The following is a 23175-nucleotide window of genomic DNA, read 5'->3' as shown; positions in this document are numbered from 1 at the left end:
TACTAGGATTAAAGTGTATTTGGCTAAGGTGTATGTAAACTTCTGACTTCAACTGTATGGATACTGAGGCAGTTAAAATAATAGGGAAAGCGGAAGAAAAGCATTCAAAACCTTCCTAAAATGATTTCAGCATAGAGCAATGGTGGCTTGTCTTACAATAACTCAAATAGTAATGAATAAATTAGCAAAACTTCTGTTCATGAATACAGTGTTAAGATTACATCCTTTCAGTACAGCAACAAAAACAGTTGTGTCCCAACATTTTACTTTAATGTTCCCTTTTACAAAATATAATTTCACTTTTAATTAGTTTGGAAAGGGAGGATTAATTGTTATATTTATTGAAAGAAAAGGTAGGTAGGTAGTTAGGTAGGAGAGTGTTATACTCAATTCAGCCAGTGTTATATTGAGGCATTCTGGGTATCTGGAGGGGTTTGGCAGTAGGGTTGTGCAAATAGTTTAGAGCTTCTTTGATGCAGCCATCCCAATGAGTGCAGCCAATCCAGCGACGCCAAGGCCGACTCCTCCAACTATCCCTCCAACTATCGCCATGCCGACCAAACCATCTGGGGAGACAAACAAATGTTTTTGGCCTAATATATATACCTACAGTTGAAGTCAGAAGTTTACATACACTTAGGTTGGAGTCATTAAAACTTGTTTTTCAACCATTCCACAAATTTCTTGTTAACAAACTAGTTTGGCAAGTCGGTTAGGACATCTATTTTGTGCATGACAAGTAATTTTTACAAACAGATTATTTCACTGTATCACAATTCCAGTGGGTCAGCAGTTTACATACACTAAGTTGACTTTGCCTTTAAACGGCTAGGAAAATTCCAGAAAATTACGTCACGGCTTTAGAAGCTTCTGATAGGCTAATTGACATCATTTGAGTCAATTGGAGGTGTACCTGTTGCTGTAGTTCAAGGCCTACATTCAAACTCGGTGACTCTTTGCTTGACATCATGGGAAAATCAAAAGAAATGAGTCAAGACCTCAGAAAAAAGTTGCAGACCTCCAAAAGTCTGGTTCATCCTTGGGAGCAATTTCCAAACACCTGAAGGTACCACACTCATCTGTACAAACAATAGTACGCAAGTATAAACACCATGGGACCATGCAGCCGTCATACCGCTCAGTAAGGAGACGTGTTCTGTCTCCTAGAGATGAACGTACTTTGGTGCGAAAAGTGCAAATCAATCCCAGAAAAGCAAAGGACCTTGTGAAGATGCTGGAGGAAACAGGTACAAAAGTATCTATATCCACAGTAAAAACAAGTCCTATATGGACATAACCTGAAAAGCCACTCAGCAAAAAAGAAGCCACTGCTCCAAAACCGCCATAAAAAAGCCAGACTACGGTTTGCAACTGAACATGGGGACAAAGATCGTACTCTTTGGAGAAATATCCTCTGGTCTGATGAAACAAAAATAGAACTGTTTGGCCATAATGACCATCATTATGTTTGGAGGAAAAAGTGGAAGCTTGCAAGCCGAAGAACACAATCCCAACCGTGAAGCACGGGGGTGGCAGCATCATGTTGTGTGGGTGCTTTGCTGCAGGAGGGACTGGTGCAATTCACAAAATAGATGGCATCATGAGGGTGGAAAATTATGTGGACATATTGAAGAAACATCAAGACATCAGTAAGGAAGTTAAAGCAAATGGGTCTTCCAAATGTCCAATGACCCCAAGCATACTTCCAAAGTTGTGGCAAAATGGCTTAAGGACAACAAAGTCAAGGTATTGGAGTGGCCAAACGTTTGACCCAAGTTAAACAATTTAAAAGGCAATGCTACCAAATACTAATTGAGTGTATGTAACGTTCTGACCCACTGGGAATGTGATGAAAGAAAAAAAAGCTGAAATAAATCACTCTACTATTATTCTGACATTTCACATTCTTAAAATAAAGTGGTGATCCTAACTGACCTAAGACAGGGATTTTTTACTAGGATTTAATGTCAGGAATTGTGAAAAACTGAGTTTAAATATATTTGGCTAAGGTGTATGTAAACTTCAGACTTCAACTGTACATTCAAGCAAGCCAATCCCCGTAGAGTATCTATCAAATTTCATACTTACACATTTTTAAAGCGTAACATTTCTGTTAAACTACACCAGGTGTTCAAACACACCTATGGTTATTTTGACTGTAGACTTAAATTGTACCTACTGCTATGCATATAACATTGAAGACTAATCTTCAATACCAAATATTGCTGATGGATGTGTGGGACACACATCTTTCAGTAAACTCCTGATTGACCACTCTACCCTACCCTGGTTGCCATGTCTGTTTCTCCTTTCTTGCCAACTCTTTATAGAATTGTCATGTTTGGCATGACAGTGATTTACAAGGAGTTGGCATGATAACACAAACAGACTGGTACTCAGACTAACCCTGACCTCACCTTTCCTCATGGCCTTCACTATGAGCTTCTCCAGATCCAGAGCTTGCGTGTTCCCTGGTTCATTCTTCAGGAGGATCCGGATGCATTTCAGGCCCCTCTCATACTCCTGTGGCGTGACATCAGGGATGGATATTAAGCGTTGCCTTATTTCCTGGGGCAAGTACACTGAACATGCGTCGAGGTTACCCCATTGAGTAGATGATAAAAACAACCAAACTGCTAATAATTCTAGTAGTCTAAAACTGGTCTTTCATGTTCCTCCCCATTGTTTAATTGAAAGACAGACAATTTATGGTAGTAGGGAAAGTTGAGGCTGCTCTGATAATGTTTTTACTAATAACCAAAAGACAAAGAATTCCAGCACGGATCTTTCTGATTCCTCCCCTGTTGGGGAAAAGGCAGGCGATGTATTTTAGAGTGTAAATAGCTATTTTACATTTTCGGACAAGTGATCATAATCTTTGGGAAACAAAAAAACGCTCCCGACTTGCCAGATGGGCAAGTGCCTTTCAGACTTTAACATCAATCCCTGGACATGGTCAAATTAAGACATAATTGTATCACATGCACCCATCAACTGTTTTCGTGAAGCCTACAAGTGCTTTGCAGTAACCCAGCCTAGACCCCCAACAGCAAGTAGGACAGTGGCAAGGGTAAAAACTACAATCACAGCACCTTCAGTTTGTAGTTTCCAATAGCCAGGTAAAACAAGTAGTCCCTCTGGTCATCCTTGGTACCCTTGTGAACCAGCTCTGTAGGGACAGAAAAAAAACATTAGCATCTCTGTTCACTTTCAGTTTAAATGGTGGGGGTGTAATGTTAGTAGCCTGGTCCCATATCTGTTTGGCATTGACATCGATCATAACAGTCGGGTATATGCACAATCATATATGTGACTAAGCTAATGAGTCGGTGTCCAATTGATGTTTTACCATCCAGCAGAACGATGCCCTTATTGATGTCATCTGGGAATTTGCTCCTGATCAGACACCACGCATACTCAAACTTTGTGTCTTTGGTCAAATCCCCTTTAGCCAACTCTGTAGAATACTTCTTCTCAAATTTCTGCAAAAAAAATGTCCAGCAATAATGGCTGATGGTGAATGATGCAATGACGGCTATTAAATTGCAATAATGGTTGAGCTTATGACACGTTCTCTTAGTTAGCTAGAGCTTCGTATTGTCGATCACATCTGATTCATTAGCTATCTCCAAAAACATGGCTAGCTTGCTAGCGAATAATGCTATCTAGAACCACTGTATAACATCACTTTAATATCCAAACAACAACGACAGGCTAGTTAACGTTAGTTAGAAGCTACAGTCACGTTAGCTAGCTAACGTTAGTTTACGTTACTTTAACTAGTTCTACTGAATTGGCCTCGATATTTCCAATAAATGATACCCCGATAAGGCCAAATTAAACGTTCAATGTCAGCTAGGTCAAATCGCCAAAGAAGCCATGTAGGAGGAATAAAACTTACCAAGAGATCCTCTGGTGAAACAACATCACAGACGACAGCCTCCATGTTTCCGGATGAAGTAACAATGGTGTATTCATTACGCAAATTGTTGCAAAGGTTTCGCAAAATAAACAATTTACTCAAACGCTCTTCAAAGTGGGTATGGTTTCCACACGTTGCCTTTCCAATCTGAATAGTCCGACGTTTTTGCCACAAGCTGCGCATAAATGATAAATTCTTCCATGTGAAGTCCACAGGGTTCCTTCCAACTTCTTGCTTATTTTTTGAGGAGAGACAGGACTGAACAACAACTTCATTTTAATAACTAAATAAAGCTGTTTGGAGTAAACGGTTTCTGTTACAAAACGCTTAACAGACGAAGCGTTTAGCAACAGAATCAGCGTAATGAATACACCCCCGCATTTTGGGGAAACGTGTCATTCAGTACAAACCATTCCGCAACGTAGCAAACGTTCAAGCGAATTGAACGCACATCTGAAGTTTTTGCAAATTCTCTGACATCGCGGGCTATTGACCAATCTCAACTCACTATATCTTCCATCACCTACACGATTGGCTGGCTAGCACCATTTTAGCGCGTTACTAGAAATGACGGCCTCCTCCATTGGAGGAGAAGTTCAGAGGGGAGGGACCTTTGGCTTTCTCTTCCAATTGGTTTTGAGAAGGATTCAAGGAGAATGCAATTGTGATTGTATTATCATTTTTTTTATTTCAATTTGGGTGTCGTAATTTAAAAAAAAAAATTGGCCACAATATAACAGTATTACACATCAATACAGGGACATTCCTGTGAATACAATAAATAAAATAATAGAAAACCAGGCTGCAATTGAGATCTTCCCATAGTGTAAATCCTGTCAGACCAATGGTTGCGCGCCACATTATCGGCTGTGTCATCGACTGACAGACTGCTGTAACAGATGATGTGGTTAGCTCATACTTAAAATACCAATCAAGGCGTTGTAAGATCTGGCTTGCGTCAACAACGCCGGGCAGAGAAACGCCCTTGTTATTCCACCTGGCTCATGAAGCTGAAAATGAGCGCTTTGTTTCCCTTTTGCATTACAATCTTTGAATGAAAATGCTACAACAACATTGCCATAATTACTATTAGTGGGGAAGTCTTGACTGTAATATAGCTTAAAAAACGGTAGAGACATAGCCTATGCAATTAGGCTAATTGTTGATTCACCTGCCAGGTGTGTGGTTCTCACCCAGTCAAAATGGCAGCTGATAAGACAATGTGCCTGATTCAAGAGTACAACAAATGTGAAAGAAAAAAAGAATTTTGGAATTATAAGTTAACTTTACAAATGCACAAGAACCTTGTTGTTTATGAAATCACAATTATGAAAGGTGAAAGAGTTATCTGGTGAGCTGCTTTGGTTTTTTAAAAGTATATTAGGCCTACGAATGTAAAAAAAAAAAAAAGTGTCCAAAGCGTTGGAGTGGAGTTGGTATTCAGATTTGACTGTTGTAGCAGTTGATATATTGCATGGGTGTATTCATTACGGAAACCGTTTATTGTTTAAGAACCAATCTAAAGAAAACCCACCAAACTAGTTTCTGTTGAACAAATTGGGCTCCCGAGTGGCGCAGCGATCTAAGGCACTGCATCTCAGCCCTAGAGGTGTCACTACAGACCCTGGTTCAATTCAAGGCTGTATTACAACTAGCCGTGATTGGGAGTCCCATAGGGCGGCGCACAATTGGCCCAGCGTCGTTAGGTGTAGGCCGCCATTGCAAATAAGAATTTGTTCTTAACTGACTTGCCTAGTTAAATATTAAAAATAAAATTCAGGTAGGTCCTTCCCCATTTTGTTTGCTTCAGTTTAAGAAATGTTTTGCAACAATCGGTGGAATGAATACACCCCAGAGCAAACATAAAACAGGGAGGGACTTACTGAATTTGTACAATAGAAACTCTTGTTTTCTTTTCTTTTTGAAGTAAATGGTTTGTTGCGAAATGTTTTGCAACAGAATCACCTTAATGATTTCACACCTGGTGTCATGCCCAAGGAATTAATTTGTGTGCTGTGACTGACTTATTTGATTTTCTTTAGTGTACTTTTGCTTTGCATACTTCCCATCTATGCTACTGACACCATACCCATTGGTAAGTTGGTATCAAACCTGCATCCCTCTAGTCTCTACTCACTTCATAACCAGTGACAACCTGACTATCCTCTTTATTTTGTGAAGGAATGTTCAGAACTGAGTGTCAGGATCGCCACTTCTGGCTGTCAGTCAAGTCGAGCCTCCTTGGTCAGAAGTTTAGGTTTGATGTTGAAGGTGAGTGAGATGCATAGTAAGTAACTACACTTTGAAATAGTGGTGATATGTGAATTCTTCCATACATACAGCTGTTAGACAGGAGGTAGTGTAAAGCATAAAACAGAGAATTCAGCCAACCTTGGCGATACTTCCTAAATTCCCGACTTGTATGACAACACGTCTTCTAAACTTCCATGTCTAGTTGCAGGGGGTTCGTTTAAATTTAGAAAATGCTCCATTTAAAAAAAATATGTATTTTTTTGCTCCATGAAGTAATCCAACAATGTGTACACAATGTCTTGTTTATTTCAAATCTTCTCATTGATCGAGACTGGTGAATTTCATCCTGACATGCGGCACTTTGGGGTGGACAGCCACCTGTCTCAATCAGTGAGAGAAGATTTTAAATAGACAAGATGGCAGAGTACAATATTGTTGGATTACTTCACGGAGCAAAACATTTAATAACAGAACATTTTCTACATTTAAACTAACCCCCTGTAACTAGACATGAAAATTTAGAAGACTTGTTCTCTTCCAAGTTAGGACTTGAGGAAGCATCGCCAAGTAAAGGTTGGTCGTAAATTCTCCATGCTATGCTTTACGCTACATACTGTGTAACGGCTATATGGAAGAATTCACGTATCACTGCTGTTTTAAAATGTAGCTACCAAGTATCAGGCTTGTATCACTGCATCACATGAACAGGTCATAGAAATGACCACTCTACTCTAATCCCCCCCCCCCCCCCCACCAACCAACCAACCAGACGGCAGTGGTGCCCACACCCTCTCAGGCCAGGGGGCTGCAGAATGTGGCTACACCATGGTGCTGGACTCCTGGGGGGACCTGGTCCTCCGTGCCTCCTACCTGGCTTGTCATGTACACAATGAGGTGATTATTACTATCAGTGTCTGGAAGTCACAGTTTGGGGATTCATAACGAATAGGAGGGTATCTGGGGGCAGCCTCTAAAGAACTAAGACCATCAACCTTTAATTGTGAGTGAGTGTTCACCTGTTTTTCTTCTAAGGGTTCCTAATGATTCAAGTGTGAACAAATCATGATCATGTGTGCCTGAGTCAGTTTCTACCTTTAGCATTTTCATTAGTATGCCTCCTGCTATATTATGTTCTTCAGAAAGACACTGCTTTCCGAATGCTGGTGTGGTTTGTGAACAGAGATGTTGACGGTGAGGAGATGTCCTACCCTCTCCAGCTGACCTGCCCTGTACAACAGCCATGGAATCCCCGGGAGATCGTCTGTGAGGAGAACTATATGGAGGTCATGGAAAATTTTAACTGAGCTATATGTGACTGACTGTACCTTTTTGATGTATTATCGTCTGACATGATTTACTCAATATTCATTAGGATAGAATGTTTTTGCATATCGTTGTTCAATTCTTTATTTTCCAATATTAGGTGTCTGCCATTAAACAGGTCCCTCCCGCCAACCACAAGGGTCTGGAATGGATGACACCACCACCTGTGGTACATATTCCCTTTCACACACAGAGGCCAACGAGAGGGCCATTCATGCTTTCAAGTGCTTTCCACTGTGATCAAATACACATCTTGTAGATGTATACTTTATCTGTTGGTCAAAATAAAATTCAATTCAATAGTGTTTTGTTGTTCCCCATATCCACCTCTTTCAATGCCTTTGAATTCTTGATTTAATACCTTGTGATCTCTCTCCAGTGGTCGGAGGAGGGTCTGAGGGAGTGGCGTGTGGTGTTCCGGGTGCCAGGTGACCAGCAGGGGAGTGATGGGAGACCCTCTATGAAAGAGAAGACCCTGCCTGTAGAGATGGCCCATCTCCTGGGCTACCACATCAACACCACAGAGACACGTGTTCTGCTGCGCTGTGCCTATGGCTCCCGCCTCGCCTACACCCTACAGGTCAGACTGCAGAGCCAGGGCTGTAGATCTGTTTCCATTGGTATATCAATACTGCTTTAGGTCAGTTTGCTTTGCTCTATTTCCTATGGATTACTGGTCAGATTCACCAATACCCTTTTCACGCTATCGCGATAACCTAAACCATGCTGTTCTGGATTGGATATTTTCTTTTCACAATGTCCTCTCCAGTGCAGTTCCAACAACTGTCCAGTGCAGCTTGACTCAGTTCTGCTTGGCTAAGTAATGTGAAACCTTTTATAACTATTTCAGGAGAAAGGTATCGAGGTGGAGGTGGTCAGTGCCACCATTCTTTACAAACACCACTGGACACTTCTAAGAGTGGACACCTCGGTTGCTTGCACCACAAGTACATCTCTTTTGATCATTGGAAAATAGACGGTTTATAACTGAATTTCATTCATGTAATTGAATGCATGATATGTGAACATGACCCCATTTGCCTCTAACCTGGTCCCAGATCTGATTGTGTGGTCTTGCCAACATACAGTTGAAGTCGGAAGTCGGAAGTTTACATACACTTAGGTTGGAGTCATTAAAACTCATTTTTCAATCACTCCACAAATGTCTTGTTAACAAACTATAGTTTTGGCAAATCGTTTAGGATATCTATTTACTTTGTGCATGACACAAGTAATATTTCCAATTGTTTACAGACAGATTATTTCACTTGTAAATCACTGTATCACAATTCCAGTGGGTCAGAAGTTTACATACACTAAGTTGACTGTGCCTTTAAACAGCTTGGAAAATTCCAGAAAATTATGTCATGGCTTTAGAAGCTTCTGATAGGCTAATTGACATAATTAGAGTAAATTGGAGGTGTACCTGTGTATGTAGTTCAAGGCCTACCTTCAAACTCAGTGCCTCTTTGCTTGACATCATGGGAAAATCAAAAGACATCAGCCAAGACCAATTTCCAAACGCCTGAAGGTACAACATTAATCTGTACAAACAATAGTACGCAAGTATAAACACCATGCAGCCATCATACCGCTCAGTAAGGAGACGCGTTCTGTCTCCTAGAGATGAACATACTTTGGTGCGAAAAGTGCAAATCAATCCCAGAACAACCGCAATGAACCTTGTGAAGATGCTGGAGGAAACGGATACAAAAGTATCTATATCCGCAGTAAAACGAGCCACTTCTCCAAAACCGCCATAAAAAAAAGCCAGACTACGGTTTGCAACAAAGATCGTACTCTTTGGAGAAATATCCTCTGGTCTGATGAAACAAAAATAGAACTGTTTGGCCATAATGATCATTGTTATGTTTGGAGAAAAAAGGGAGATGCTTGCAAGCCGAAGAACACCATCCCAACCGTGAAGCATGGGGGTGGCAGCATCATGTTGTGGGGGTGCTTTGCTGCAGGAGGGACTGGTGCAGTTCACAAAATAGATGGCATCATGAGGTAGGAAAATTATGTGGATATATTGAAGCAACATCTCAAGACATCGGTCAGGAAGTTAAAGCTTGGTCGCAAATGGGTCTTCCAAATGGACAATGACCCCAAGCATACTTCCAAAGTTGTGGCAAAATGGCTTAAGGACAACACAGTCAAGGTATTGGAGTGGCCATCACAAAGCCCTGACCTCAATCCTATGGAAAATCTGTGGGCAGAACTGAAAAAGCGTGTGCAAGCAAGGAAGCCTACAAACCTGACTCAGTTACACCAGCTCTGACAGGAGGAATGGGCCAAAATTCACCCAACTTATTGTGGGAAGGCTACCCGACACGTTTGACCCAAGTTAAACAATGTAAAGGCAATGCTACCAAATACTAATTGTGTATGTAATCTTCTGACCCACTGGGAATGTGATGAAAGATATTAAAGCTGAAATAAATATTTCTCTACTATTATTCTGACATTTCACATTCTTAAAATAAAGTGGTGATCCTAACTGACCTAAGATAGGGAATTTTTATGAGGATTAATTGTCAGGAATTGTGAACAACTGAGTTTATTATTATTTTTAATTTGGCTAAGGTGTATGTGAACTTCCAACTTTTACTTTATATGGTCATTGTAACTCCAAACACACCTGCCCATAACCATAAGAGTTGGCAAGACTGCATAAACTGTTCTGGGATCAGGTCTAATTGGCCTCTACAGCAGTTTTAGTACCTTATCCCCTCTTCTCCAGACAAGGCCTCCATGGATGGGAAGCACATTCTGTGGAGGTTCCCCAAGGTGCTGTCCACCCTGGTGCAGCCCCCCTTCAGAGACAAGGGCCTGACGGTGGGAGTGGAGGGACGCTACCTGAGTGACTGTGTGGCCCGTCAGAGAGGATATGACATACAGGAAAAGGATGGAGCCGTGGAGATCAGGATTCCATTTGGTGCAGAAGGTGGCTACATCAAGGTATTACAGACAAAGGAGATGGAGCTTTAATTTCACAGTTTTTTTTAGTTCTTATCCCAGTTTTTTTAATCACGAACTGTACTTAGTTAATTTCCTAACAAATACAGGTGGTATGTCAGTCAAGTATTGATTATTTTATTATTATAAATAATTGTATCAACTATTTTAGTGAAGAAATGGGTGGCTTGATTTGAAGTGTGAGCAGGTGACATGCACAACTGACAAATGTTTCTATGGAGTTTCTATTTTGTGGGGAATAAAGCACTCAGAAGCAGCGTATGTGCAGTGTCCCAGCCTCTCCTTTCTTTGATTTGTCTCCTTGATGCTGCAGCTTCATTATGCTTTTCATAATGCCATTGATTTATGTTGCCTTAACCATTACTCTCTCCCTCAGAGCCAGGTGGTGGATGGCCAGTACTCCCAGTCCTATTTCATTGACCTGTTCTACATGCACCAGTGGGAGGATTCTCAGTCGGCTCACACTGAATACCGCTCCTTTAGACCCCTTTCTATCATCCATCTGCCTCAGACACCAATCCTTATCAACGGCAAGTAGTCCTCATACCATACAAATTAAAAAGAAAGTTGCTTATCTCCCCTTTCTGTCGCTTTGGCCAACTTAAGAGCCTCCAGCAGGGCAGGGTTTCCCATATTCGGTCCCGGGGCACCCCCCTAGGTGCACATTTTGGTTTTTGCCCTAGCACTACACAGCTGACTCGAGTAACCAACCAATCATCAAGCTTTGATTATTTGCATCAGCTGTGTAGTGCTAGGGCAAAAACCAAAACTTGCACCAGGGGGGGCAGGACGAAGTTTGGGGAAACTCTGCACCCGGGTGTGCTCATCCCTGTCTTGCCAAATCCTATGGTCGTCGTCTGACAACGACATGACCATAGGAGTTGGCAAGAGGGCACAAACGGATCTGGAACCAGGTTAACTTCCACCAACATGTTAATGAGGGAACATTCCATACTGTAAGTTATGACTGTTCTTCCTCCTGCAGAAACCAATCCCTCTGAGGGACAGTTCTCTGTGTCTCTGGGCTTGTTCCCCCATGACGTGTCTCTGTCCAACATCACCGTGGGGGACCAGTCCATGGCAGAGCAGCTAGGGGTTTCCCTCTCACAGGTCCCCTTCCCCAATGGCACCCATGCCTACCTACTGAAGACCCCCTTCTCACACCATCTGGTCTCCCAGAAGGTGAGGGCATGTTATTACCAGTCAGTGTGATACTAGAAACACTGAAGCAGTTCATGTATGAGATTAAGGAACAGTGAAACTGCTCTGTGTGTGTGTTCAATACTGAAGCTCTGACCTTAGTCTACATATTTTTTGCTGATGTCCTGTAGTATCTTGGGCAGGGGTACAGGAGGTACAGTCTGGCAGTGACCTTCACTCTTTCCATCTCCCCCCACTCTGACCTGTACCACCACCCTGCCACCGTGGAGGCTGTCCTACAGGATGTTGGTATGTATGACTCGCATGCATTCCCATACAAGCACAGCCCGTCTGTGCGCTTATAAGGTTAAATTAAACTCAAATGGTAGGCTACTGTAAGGTAGGCTAACACCTGAAACGATCCCATGACTTGAGAATTATGCCTATCCATCAATCCCTCCAACCCATCCATTCCTCCTTCTGTTCTCCCTCCCCTGTCCTCCAGTCCTGCCCAGAGTGGAGGGGGGGTGCTCTGATAAAGGGGTGCGTCTGCAGCTGCACTACGGAAACATGGACACCCAGTGGGAGGTGTACGTGGGGGGTCGCAGGCTGGACTGGGAGCTGGTGGAGATGGGCGACTACGCCCTGGAGACCAGGCAGGACTACTTCAGTATGGTGATCCCTCTTTACGGCCTTGGCATGGCCTACGAGGTGTGGGGACTAAACCAGTTTAGCTGTTGGGTTCTATTTGTTATGGGTGGCAATGTACGTTTTTGTAGTGGGTATAACAAAGTCGAATCAAAGTGGCTCTATATCCATATTTAGCCTTCATCTCTTGATCCCAGCCGGTTCCTCTTTTTTGCTCTCTCGTTCTCCGTCAGGGTCTGAGTTTGCAGGGGCTGGTGGTAACTGTGAGAATGACACTGGAGGACAGAGAGACGGCCATACAGGAGCACACCTTCACCCAGCGCTGTGTCTTCCTTGTGAAGGAACTACTGGGTAAAACAACCAATGCATTTACAGTACCCTCCTACATGCATACATATTATGCAGTGCATTCAGAAAGTATTTTTCCACATTTTGTTACGTTAAAGCCTTATTCTAAAATGGATTAAATAAATGTTTTTCCTCATCCAATCTACACACAAAATGACGAAGCAAAAACAGGTTTAGACATTTTTGAAAATGTATAAAAATAAAAACTACCTTATTTACATTAGTATTTGGACCTTTTGCTATGAGACTCGAAATTGTGCTGAGCTGCATCCTGTTTCCATTGATCATCCTTAAGATGTTTCTACAACTTGATTGGACATGATTTGGGAAGGCACACACCTGTTTATACAAGGTCCCACAGTTGACAGTGCATGTCAGAGCAAAAACCAAGCCATGAGGTTAAAGGAATTGTCTTTAGAGCTCCGAGACAGGACTGTGTCGAGACACAGATATGGGAAGGTCCCCAAGAACACAGTGGCCTCCATCATTCTTAAATGGAAGAAGTTTGGGACCAGCAAGACTCTTCCTAGAGCTGGCTGCACGGCCAAACTGGGCAATCGAGAGCGAAGGGCCTTGGTCAGGGAGGTGACCAAGAACCCGATGGTCACTCTGCGAGAAACATCCAGAAGGACAACAATCTCTGCAGCACTCCACCAATCAGGCCTTTATGGTAGAATGGCCAGACGGAAGCCACTCCTCGGTAAAAGGTACATGACAGCCCTTTTGGAGTTTGCCAAAAGGCACCTAAAGAACTCTGATCATGAAACAAGATTCTCTGGTCTGATGAAACCAAGACTGAACTATTTTGGTCTGAATGCCAAGTGTCACGTCTGGAGGAAACCTGGCACCTTCCCTGCGGTGAAGTGTGGTGGCAGCATGCTGTGGGGATGTTTTTCTGCAGCAGGAACTGGGAGACTAGTCGGGATCGAGGGAAAGATGAATGGAGCAAAGTACAGAGAGAACCTTGATGAAAACCTGCTTCAGAGCACTCAGGCCCTGAGACTGGGATGACAATGACCCTAAGCACACAGCCAAGACAACTCAGGAGGGGCTTTGGGAGAAGTCGCTGAATGTCCTTGAGTGGCCTGGACTTGAAACCGATTGAACATCTCTGGAGATACCTGAAAATAGCTGTGCAGCAACGCTCCCCATCCAACCTGACAGAGCTTGAGAGGATCTGCAGAGAAGAATGGGAGAAACTCCCCAAATACAGGTGTGTCAAGCTTGTAGCGTCATACCCAAAACGACTGTAATCGCTGCCAAAGGTGCTTCGACAAAGTACTGAGTAAAGGGTCTGAATAATTACGTAAATGTGATATATCCGTTTGTTGTTTAATACATTTGCAATAATGTCTAAAAAACACTTTTTGCTTTGTCATTATGGGATATTGTGTGTAGATTGATGACGGGAAAAACTATTTAATACATTTTAGAATAAGGCTGTAACGTAATGCAATGTGAAAAAAAAATGGTCTGAATACCTTCCGAGTGCCCTGTATACAATACGGTAAGGATTATAAACCGAGGGAGGATCTCCTCTTATAATGGCGTGACAATTTTCTTTCATTTTAGGCTCAAAAGAAGCATGTCATCGTCCCAAATGGTATTATCCAGTTTATATTCCGCTGTGATTTTTTTGTTTGGAATAGCACGGTTACTATAGCATCATCCTACCATCCTACCATTAGTTCCAGCATAGACCGGTATAGACTGGTATTCTTTTAATAATATGGAATTCCCCTCAACCATGCCCACGAATTGGGAAAACCAACATTATTTCCTATTGACCCCCATTGTAGAAGAAAGAGGCAACTTCATTGATGATTTTTTTGTTTTGTTATACAGAAAAAAAGCTGAGGTGTTGTTCAATGTACAGTACATCTAGCCAGGTCAAAAACCCTGACCTGTGGTTTGCAATGCTCCCATGTAGGGAAATAGAGCCTGCAAGAAGAGCCCTGTGGCTTCACGCTATTTGGTGTGGAAGACTGGTAAATGTGGGCATGGGGTGTCCAAGCAGAAATAATTAAAGTAATTGGCAACATCAAATGGTTTTGTGATGAATAAGCCATCTGATTCGACTGAAGATGGAGTTTAACTTCTTTCTACCCATTTAATTTAAAGTACTCCAATGTTTTCCAGAATTCTCTATATAATTGATTTTGGCTTCATAATACAATTTCTTATTGTTGAGTTTAGTCACATAATTTCTCAATTTGCAGTCAGTCAGTCAAATGTTCAGCCAAACTTATTAGCCACTCCTTTTCCCTCATCTATTTCAACCATAGTTTTTCAATTACAGTTAGTTTCTTAACAGGTGCATGTTTATCAATAATTGGAAGAAGCAATTTCATATTTACAAGTGCAGCATCTGGATGCTCCTTATTAATCAGACCAACAAATAGTTCTTACATAATCGACATAAGTCACAGCAAAATCTTAGACCCCTTTTTAAAAAACATATACTATTTTGGGCTTTCCTGGATAACAGCAACTATATTGTGATCACTGCATCAAATTAATATGGATACAGCTTCAGTAAAAAGCTCTACAGTATTAGTACAAATGTGATCAATGCATGTGGATGATCTTGTTCCTGTAGTGTTTGTAAACACCCTGGTAGGTTGATTTAATAACCTGATCCAGATTACAGGCACTGATTACACATGGGGTGAACAGCTGCAGTGATTGTTCTCTATCCAATAGCATAGACCGTGAGACAGACCTGCCCAGCAGTTCCGACTTTGTTTACATACAGTTTTGGGAAAAAACTGACCAGATACAATGCTATTTCACAGTAAAACAAATTGACAACAGAATTTCAGCATGCTTATAGGGAAGGACACTCAACAAGCACAGCACTGACACAAATGACTGATGATTGGCTGAGAGAAATTGATGATAAAATGATTGGGGGGGGCTTGTTAGACTTCAGAGCAGCTTTTGACATTATCGATCATAGTCTGCTGCTGGAAAAACGTAGGTTTATGGCTTTACACCCCCTGCTATAATGTGGATAAAGTTACTTTTCTAATAGAACACAGAGGGTGTTCTTTAATTGAAGCCTCTCAAATATAATCCAGAATCAGGAATTTCCCACGGTAGCTGTTTAGGCCCTGTGCTTTTTTCAATTTTTACTAATGACATGACTTTGAGTAAAGCCAGAGTGTCTATGTATGCGGATGACTCAACACTATACACGTCAGCGACTGGAACACTCAACAAAGAGCTGCAGTTAGTTTCGGAGTTGGTGGCAAGGAATAAGTTAGCCTTAAATATTTCTAAAACTACAAACATTGTATTTGGAACAAAACGCTCACTAAACCCTTAGCCTCATCTAAATCTTTTAATAAATAATGTGGAAGTTGAGTTGACTAAACTGCTTGGAGTAACCCTAGATTGTAAACTGTCATGGTCAAAACATATTGATGCAGCAGTAGCTAAGATGGGGAAAAGTTTGTCTATAATAAAGCAATGCTCTGCCATCTTAACAACACTATCAACAAGGCAGGTCCTACAGGCCCTAGTTTCTACCTTTTTAACAACACTATCAACAAAGCAGGTCCTATAGGCCCTAGTTTTGTCGCACCTTGACTACTGTTCAGTCGTGTGGTCAGGTGCCACAAAAAAGGACTTAGGAAAATTGCAGTTGGCTCAGAACGGCAGCACGGCTGGCCCTTGGATGTACACAAAGAGCTAATATTAATAATATGCATGTCAATCTCTCCTTGCTGAAAGTAGAGGAGAGATTGACTTCATCACTACTTTTATTTATGAGAGGTATTGACATGTTGAATGCACCGAGCTGTCTGTCTAAACTACTGGCATACAGCTCGGCCACCCATGCATACCCCACAAGACATGCCACGAGGTTTCTTCACAGTCCCTAAGTCAGACTAGTCACAGTCCCCAGAACAGACTATGGCAGGCACACAGTACTACATAGAGCCATGACTACATGGAACTCTATTCCACATCAAGTAACTGACGCAAGCAGTAAAATTAGATTGGGGGAAAAAACACCTTATGGAACAGCGGGGACTGTGAAGCAACACAAAGATTGGCACAGACCGACACATGCATACACACACACACACACACACAATAACATATGCACTATACATACACATGGATTTAGTACTGTTGATATGTGGTAGGGGCCTGAGGGCACACGTTGTGAAATCTGTGAATGTATTGTAATGTTTTTAAAATTAGCTGGACCCCAGGAAGAGTAGCTGCTTTGGCAGCAGCTAATGGGGATCCATAATAGATACATAAGACAACGCGTTGCACATTTTGTAACTTGAGAAATACGGCACCAAACACCTTAGTTAGTTGTGCAATTAAGAAATCCTTGGCAAAAACATCTAAATGAATTACAGATTTCTTGAGTTATCTTCGATTTCATTCTGGGGATTTTAAGGAGGTGAAATAGGCTAAATCATCCCTTTCCTAAACCATGGATTGGGAATTTGGATTTGTGGTTTTCAGTTAATTGTCTGTACAGGCCAATGATTAAGACAGCGAATCTTTTCTAACCATTAATTCTTATATTGTGCCACTGGCCTGAGACGATTGAAGTTACATTTGTATCCCAGTAAGCTCCCTTTAACTAGCTGGCTAGCTTAGCTGATTCTTTGTTGCCCATGCGAGGAAGTTAGGCTAGCAAGCTTTTTAGCTAGGTAGCCCATGACAACAAAAAACAAAAGTGTACTGTATGACAAAGCCATAGACTGTTTTGCCAACATGAAAGAGAGGATGGCAACAACTACGTTGAGTCAACTTGAATTCTTTACTTGCGCCGCACACACACACACAGAAATCAGTACCGTGAACAGCAACATGATATTTAGGAACATTGATTGGACTAAATAGTTTTTGGTGTCTTTTTTAAGATTGTTTTCTTTGTATTAATTAAACTAAGCATATATAGCCTAGTTGATTTGATGTTTAAGTTGAAATGGTGCTGGAATAGCGGAGGCAGTGCTCCTGACTTGCGGTAACTCTGGTTCTAAATCAGTTTAGTAAACCGACAAAACATGGAATCAAATCACATTTTATTGGTCACGTACACATATTTAGCAGATGTTATTGTGGGTGTAGTGAAATGCTTGTGTTCCTAGTTCCTACTGTGCAGTAGTATCTAACAGATATCTAAATGTAAAAGAATGGAATTAAGAAATATATAAATATTAGGACGAGCAATGTTATTGACTAAAATAGAGTAGAAGAGAATACAGAATATACATATGAAATTAGTAAAGCAGTATGTAAACATTAAAGTGAGCAGTGATTGATTGTATGTATATAGGGCAGCAGCCTCTTATTAAGGTGCAGGGTTGAGTAACTGGCTGGTAGCTGGCTAGGGATGGCTATTTAACAGTCTGATGGCCTTGAGATAGAAGCTGTTTTTCAGTCTCTCGGTCCCAGCTTTGATACACCTGTACTGACCTTGCCTTCTGGATAGTAGCGGGGTGACCAGGCCGTGGCCTGGGTGGTTGATGTCCTTGATGATCCTTTTGGCATTCCTGTGACATTCGGTGCTGTATGTGTCCTGGAGGGCAGTCAGTGTGCCCCCAGTGATGCAACGGGCAGACCGCACCACCCTCTGGAGAGCCCTGCAGTTGCGGGCGGTAGAGTTGCCGTACCAGGCGGTGATGGAAGTTGTGAAGGAAGTGAGTTTGTGTTTATACAGGACCTCCCGCCCTCACATACCATCAACCAATCATGTCAATGCGGAGATATACGGTGCCCTCCGCATTTGTAAAAAATTTGAGGCGCATGGCGATGCGGTACGGAGCTCAATTTGGCCTCTGCAAACCTGTGGAGGCTTCGCAAGTGCGTCACACCATCCATATGGCGCCTCCGAACACATTTTCGGATCAAGCATAAAGTGGCTTTGAGTTGTGCATGTCAATGCAATAGAATCCTACTCCAATGGGCTCTGCCTACAAGAAAACCACTTGCACAGTTTCGCATAGTTCATTTGTTTCGGTATGTTACATTAAAAGTGCCTAATATTACGTTGATTCGAGCACAGTTCCCACAACAGAGCGAACCGTTGATAGTGTTAACTAAAGGGGAAAATTCTAGAAAGTTGCGTGAAGTTCAATCTCGTGCTTCTCAGGGCGGGCTGAAATTTCATCTGCACGGCAATCCGAGGGCAGCTATATTTATTTTTCTTGAACCTTTACTTAACTCGGCAAGTCGGTTAAAAACAAATTCTTATTTACAATGACGGCCTACCAAAAGGCCTTCTGCAGGGATTGGGATTAAAAATAAATAAATAAAATATAGGACAAAATATATATCACGACTAGAGACACCACATAAAGCGAGACCTAAGACAACCACATAGCATGGCAGCAACACARGATAGCAACACATGGCATCAACACAACATGGTACAAACATTATTGGGCACAGACAACAGCACGAAGGGCAATAAGGTAGAGACAACAATAGTAAAGCAGCCACAGTTGTCAGTAAGCGTGTCCATGATTGAGACTTTGAATGAAGAGATGGAGATAAAACTGTCCAGTTTGAGTGGGGTTTTTTGCAGCTCGTTCCAGTCGATAGCTGCAGTGAGCTGGAAAGAGTAGTGATCAATGGATGTGTGTGCTTTGGGGACCTTTAACAGAATGTGACTGGCAGAATGGGTGTTGTACAGTATGTGGAGGATGAAGGCTGCAGTAGGTATCTCAGTATCTTTTGCAACGGTGACCCAAATAATGCATGCAATGGAAGGTAGTTCATAACATTGGATGAAATCGTACTCACACATAACTATTTCATGTTTCTAAACTATTTCTTTATCCAGACAAAGGGTACTGCTATGGGATCCCCCTATGGCTCCTAACAATGCTAATTTGTATGTGGGTTACATGGAGAAACAGTCAATTCTCAATCTTCTCAAAAATATTTTTGGGGCCTAACATTATTATTTGGAAACGTTACATTTATATTTTTGTTCTGTGGAGGGGTGATGCAAAACAGTTCCAGGCGTTCCATGCTTTTCTTAACTCTTGTTCTGAACACCTGAGATTTACTATGCAGTTTGACACACATCAAATCAGTTTCCTGTAACCTTTGATTTTGTGTGAGGATAATGTTCTATACACTGATCTTGACAGGAAACCTACCGATCATAAGTTTGTTGAGGGCTTATGGAGATCACCCGCTGCCCTTGAAAAACAGTTTGCCCTACAGCCAATTCTGTGGAATTTAAAGAATTAGCAAAAAATTATCCAGATTTCGACAGAAAACATAGCTGAGATGCAAAGACAATTCAAGGAGAGGGGTTACAAAAATGGTCAGATCAGTAGTGCTATTGAGATAATCGAAACCTCTCAAGGACAGTGTAGCAAAAATAAGCTTTTTTGCGTTCTTACTACAAACTATTCAAAGTGCTCTGAACAAATTAAGGGAATCTTTCACAAACATTGGCACATTCTTTGATCCGATGAGTGTTGATAATGTTTGCCGGTTGTATTTTTGCGGGGCAGAAATCTCAGATCAATTGGTAAACTTTGATTTACCACCCCAGAATACCCCTGCACACCGTCTATTTGCGCCTCTACCGGATAGAAACTACAAGTGCAATGGCACTTCCAAACAGTGAAACAGATCTCAATCAAAGGTGTTATCACATGCTCCACTAAGGCAATTATTTATCTGATAACTTGTCCTTGTGGTAAATGATGTGGGTAGAACAAAGCGCAAATGAATTGTGCAAAAACTCGCCGTACCCATTTGTGGCCCACTTTTTTGTAAGCTATTTTGTCTCTTCGCTATATCGGCATCAAACATGTCACCCTCCCTAAGAGAGGGGGTGACCTTGACAATTTATTGTTAAAACGGGAGGCCGCCTGGATCGTTAATTTAAAGACCCTTGCTACCTTCGGTCTCAACGTAGACTTTGATCTGAAGCCATTCTTGTGATTGTGTTTTTGCTCTCCATTGTTAATGTTTGTATCTATGATCATATGTTATCATTCATGCTTTTTTTTACATGTTCTGTAAATCAACCAATGAAATCACGTCACACCCGGCCATGATTAGACGTCCATGTGTGTCCTTTCAAAGTATTTAAATTAGTGACCCACAGTGTTGGAAATTATACCCTAATGAAGCTATACAAATATTGCATCTGAGCTCCTCGTGAGGCTCTCCTTTTTTCTTTTTCAAGTGTAGAGATGTTAGTCTGCTTAAATAAAAGAGAACTTAACTATTTCGTCTTAAATATTATTTGATTTCTCTTTGACTTCAGTCAATCTATTATCACTAGTGATGATACTGTATATTGACTGAAGTCAAAAATCTGTGGCTCCTTATTAAATGCATGTTATCAGTGCTCACAGTAGTTTAGAAAGTGGTCCTCCCAAAAATAAATAAAATGATATTCCTATGGTGGTCCTTTTGCTTTTCTGAAGTCTGGATGTTCTTCCCTTCTCTCTCCATGCAGTGTGCCTCCCAGACAACAGGATGGTGGTGTTGGTGGATACATCCAGGGTTTCTTCAGCCGTCAACCCCAGGCTAACATCCCTGCTGGATGCCTCCTGTGTTCCCATAGAGACTGATGGAGCTAGGGCTCTGTACAGCTTCTCTCTAGACTCCTGTGGCACCTCCACAACTGTGAGTGGTCCTCATCTCGACTCTACAGCATCAGCAACTTTGATTTCCTCTGTTCAATAATACCATATTACTTTTGTTGGTCTTTTGTTGCGAGATCTGACTAAATGAGAAATATCATGGGATGGGTTTCGATGAAGGGAAGAGTTGAAGAATCTCTACTCTTGTGCCATTGTTTTGGATTTTATTCTCTACAACACCTGATGACTCTCCTTTCTACCCAGCTGGTGGAGGATCACCTGGTGTACACCAATGAAGTCCGGTATCGGCCCAAAGTCCCCATAGATCTGAAGACCCTCAGCTCCCCATATCCCCACTTCAGGTGAGACATATTTTCTCCACCTTTTGCAACCATATTCCAATATTTCCACTCGGTCTGTTTTTGATTGATTGGCTCCATTTAATTCCTTTATAGTATCCCAATTGGTTGCATCCACCCAGCGAATGGGACCCGTGCCCTGACAATCTACCAGCCCCGGGCCCTCCCTGCCTGGCCCCACAGCCGAGCCTCTCGCTCCCACCACCATCACCCAGGGTCCCAGCAACACCCCTTCATCAGAGGTGAGCTTCATCCATCTGAATAGAATAAGGAGTCATGTCAACTCTATTCTTGACATTTCTATTGGCAACATTTGCCAATACTGTCCCTTTTTTAATGCCTCTATTCTGACATGGCTACGATTGCATTTTCCAACCACTTGTCCTCTGAGTCCCTATAGGAAGAAAACGTAATGGGCTACCAGCTGGAGGTTGACATCAGTAGCAGGTATGTGTCTTTGCAGATTACACTGTTTAAGCATTGCTATCTTTTACTGTTGAGCAACTGTTTTTACATTTTTATGTTCTCTGGAACATATTTCATGTTGACTTTAATAATTTCCCACAACTTTCAATAATTAATACTACTACTACTGTACACAGCTTTGATACCTTGAAGGCATTGGAGAGGCAACTACCTATGATAGGACATTTAGTGACTGTTTATCTTGTTTGTGTGTTGTATTGTATTCGCAGGCCCCCTGTCCTCTGAGGTGTACACGTACCAATGATAAACCTGGTCACCATGATGCCAGGGGGTCCTGGCATTATCGCTGTATACTGGGCTGTTCCTGATTTGGCCAGTCACAGCCCAGCCTTATACAACATCATGACACATAATGTTTGTCTAATAAAATAATAATTTGGCATATAAACATGTTTATTGATTGATTTTTGTCTAGGAAAGATTTCCATCAATACAGTACATCACAGTGGATGGGGAGCATTTGGCAGCAGGTGTAGGTAAGAGTAGTATAACACTATTAGTTTAACTAATACAGCTACAAAAGTGTATGTATATGATGCACTTGAGTTAAAGCTCAAGTGCAAACAAGAAAAAGAGGGTTAGAGAAATCCTTGGCTTGACATAGGCTTTGTCCCAAATATAGCACTGTAATACCTTTTTATAGTGCACTACTTTTGACCAGGACCCATTGGACATTTCTCCAAACTAGTGCACTATATGGGGAATAGGGTGTGATTTGGGACACACATACAAATATGCAGGTAGTTAGTTCTTTGTGACATTAGCTGCAGCTTGAGCGATGCGGTACTGCTCCTGAAGGTTCCGTCTCCTCCGATGCTCGTTGGTTATCTCCACCACGCTTTTGCTAGGGAACCAACCCTTCTCTCCGTCAGACAGACGCATCCCCTTGTACCAACCTGACGGACGCAGGGCATACCATTAGTCATAAAGGGGAAAAGAGAGATTTAAAAATGTACTGTGGTGACAAAATATACTTCAGAGGGAGATTACATTGTGATTAATGGAAAAGGTTTTCACATTGTACAGTGCATTTGGAAAGTATTCAGACCCCTTGACTTTTTCAAAATGTTACGTTAACCTTATTCTAAAATAAATGTAAAAGATTCCCTCAATCTATACACAATACCCC

General features: G+C 41.8%; 3 protein-coding genes across 6 annotated transcripts in view; 1 reads left to right on the top strand and 2 right to left on the bottom strand.

Annotated features, from left to right (window-relative positions):
* Positions 1-248: 248 nt before the first annotated feature.
* LOC111951100 (mitochondrial fission 1 protein) lies at positions 249-4103 on the bottom strand. Its single transcript, XM_023969115.2, has 5 exons — positions 3902-4103; positions 3350-3482; positions 3093-3169; positions 2418-2523; positions 249-566 (listed from the first exon to the last, which is right to left on the bottom strand). Exons 1-5 carry the CDS (start codon positions 3944-3946, stop codon positions 460-462), a joined length of 468 nt encoding a protein of 155 aa, XP_023824883.2. The 5' UTR covers positions 3947-4103; the 3' UTR covers positions 249-459.
* A 778-nt stretch (positions 4104-4881) lies between these two features.
* On the top strand, positions 4882-22434 carry LOC111951200 (uncharacterized). 4 transcript variants are annotated; one of them, XM_023969266.2, is made up of 19 exons: positions 4884-5273; positions 5965-6017; positions 6104-6193; positions 6945-7069; positions 7315-7458; positions 7599-7667; positions 7878-8078; positions 8349-8445; positions 10242-10459; positions 10854-11007; positions 11463-11659; positions 11809-11926; positions 12123-12328; positions 12499-12616; positions 21075-21244; positions 21466-21563; positions 21657-21802; positions 21961-22007; positions 22256-22434. In XM_023969266.2, exons 1-18 carry the CDS (start codon positions 5125-5127, stop codon positions 21993-21995), a joined length of 2388 nt encoding a protein of 795 aa, XP_023825034.1. In that variant the 5' UTR covers positions 4884-5124; the 3' UTR covers positions 21996-22007; positions 22256-22434. The 4 variants fall into 4 exon arrangements, 3 of the variants coding, with proteins under 3 accessions (XP_023825034.1, XP_023825033.1, XP_023825035.1); XM_023969265.1 differs by having other exon boundaries at positions 21952-22007; XM_023969267.1 differs by lacking the exon at positions 5965-6017 and having other exon boundaries at positions 21952-22007.
* The window catches only part of LOC111951199 (rho guanine nucleotide exchange factor 15), a 32444-nt gene continuing 31667 nt past the window's right edge, over positions 22399-23175 (bottom strand). Inside the window, exon 17 of the mRNA XM_023969264.2 lies at positions 22399-22942. Coding sequence (XP_023825032.1) covers positions 22791-22942 — 152 coding nt within the window. The 3' untranslated portion in view covers positions 22399-22790. The remainder of the gene's footprint in view (positions 22943-23175) is intronic.

This window comes from Salvelinus sp. IW2-2015, linkage group LG23 (genome assembly GCF_002910315.2).
Source record: "Salvelinus sp. IW2-2015 linkage group LG23, ASM291031v2, whole genome shotgun sequence".
Classification (NCBI taxonomy): Eukaryota; Metazoa; Chordata; class Actinopteri; order Salmoniformes; family Salmonidae; genus Salvelinus; species Salvelinus sp. IW2-2015.
This window is presented reverse-complemented; position numbering and strand designations above follow the sequence as displayed.